Below are 993 nucleotides of genomic sequence, written 5' to 3' on the forward strand. Positions count from 1 at the left end.
GCGCCGCCTCGGCGTCTGCGAGCGGAGGCGGGCGGGAGACGCGTCAGGCAGCCGCGTGGTTTGCGGTCAGCTCCGACCAGCACACCCACCCGCAGCCCCTAGGTGATAGGATGGCACCCGGGCCGTGACCTGTCTTATTAATCTTTGGCCCTCGGGATCTGGCAGAGGGCTCTACGACAGTGTAGGTTTCAAAATGTGGAAAATTCAACGGAACCTTGAAGCCTACAGAATGCTAGCCTGGACCTCAACACCATACTGTCGCTTAGATTTTAAGCTCAGCCAGGCAGGACCCACGCCTGTCCCTGCACTCTGGGAGGCCGAGGCGGGAGGATGGCAAGCTTGAAGGCAATTTAGTAACTTGGCAACTCTTCCACAAGAAGGGGGTATGAGTGGGGATGTAGCTCGGCGTGAAGGTCCTGGGCTCAATCCACAGTACCAGAAGAAAACAAAAGCTAAAACTAACTCAAGAATAGCGAAGAGTAAGAAGAGTAAGAGCGAGCTAAAAGGAAGTATGCAAAACACCAAACCAAGAATCAGCGGTGTTCTACTGTTCAGAGCAAAAAGGCTGCACCTGCATGGGGCCAGAAGCAAAGGGATGGATGCAGTTAAAGATGCACACAGAAGGGCCGGGGATTTAGCTCCGTGGTGCTGCCACCTGCCTTGCAAGCACAAGGACCTGAGTTCGATCCCAGGTAACACACATGCACACACATAAACACACACACAAAGCAGATAAAGATGCACACAGTGGTACTTTGATTCTATCCATGATTCAGATCGCAAACGAAGTTGGAGGACCACGGAATCAAATTCAATGATTGGGTTCAATGTTGACCTTATGGGAAAATTTGATTCAGTTCTTATCATTTGGTTTCTGACCAGAACTGTGGAGAGAACTGAGTTTGTGAACCAGGGTACCACTGAGCTTAAGTGATTCTCCTGCCTCAGCTTCCCAAGTAGCTGTGCCTACAGGCATATGCCACCATGTCTGGC

The 993-nt window shown here is 51.4% G+C and overlaps 1 protein-coding gene across 1 annotated transcript in view; it reads right to left on the reverse strand.

Moving 5' to 3' along the window:
- Positions 1 to 993, reverse strand: part of Zcchc8 (zinc finger CCHC-type containing 8) — a 21,734-nt gene that overhangs the window by 700 nt on the left and 20,041 nt on the right. The window contains exon 14 of the mRNA XM_033762680.1: positions 5 to 15. Coding sequence (XP_033618571.1) covers positions 5 to 15 — 11 coding nt within the window. The remainder of the gene's footprint in view (positions 1 to 4; positions 16 to 993) is intronic.

The sequence above is a fragment of the Fukomys damarensis genome, unplaced genomic scaffold (genome assembly GCF_012274545.1).
Source record: "Fukomys damarensis isolate Sample0158 unplaced genomic scaffold, DMR_v1.0_HiC HiC_scaffold_12, whole genome shotgun sequence".
NCBI lineage: Eukaryota > Metazoa > Chordata > Mammalia > Rodentia > Bathyergidae > Fukomys > Fukomys damarensis.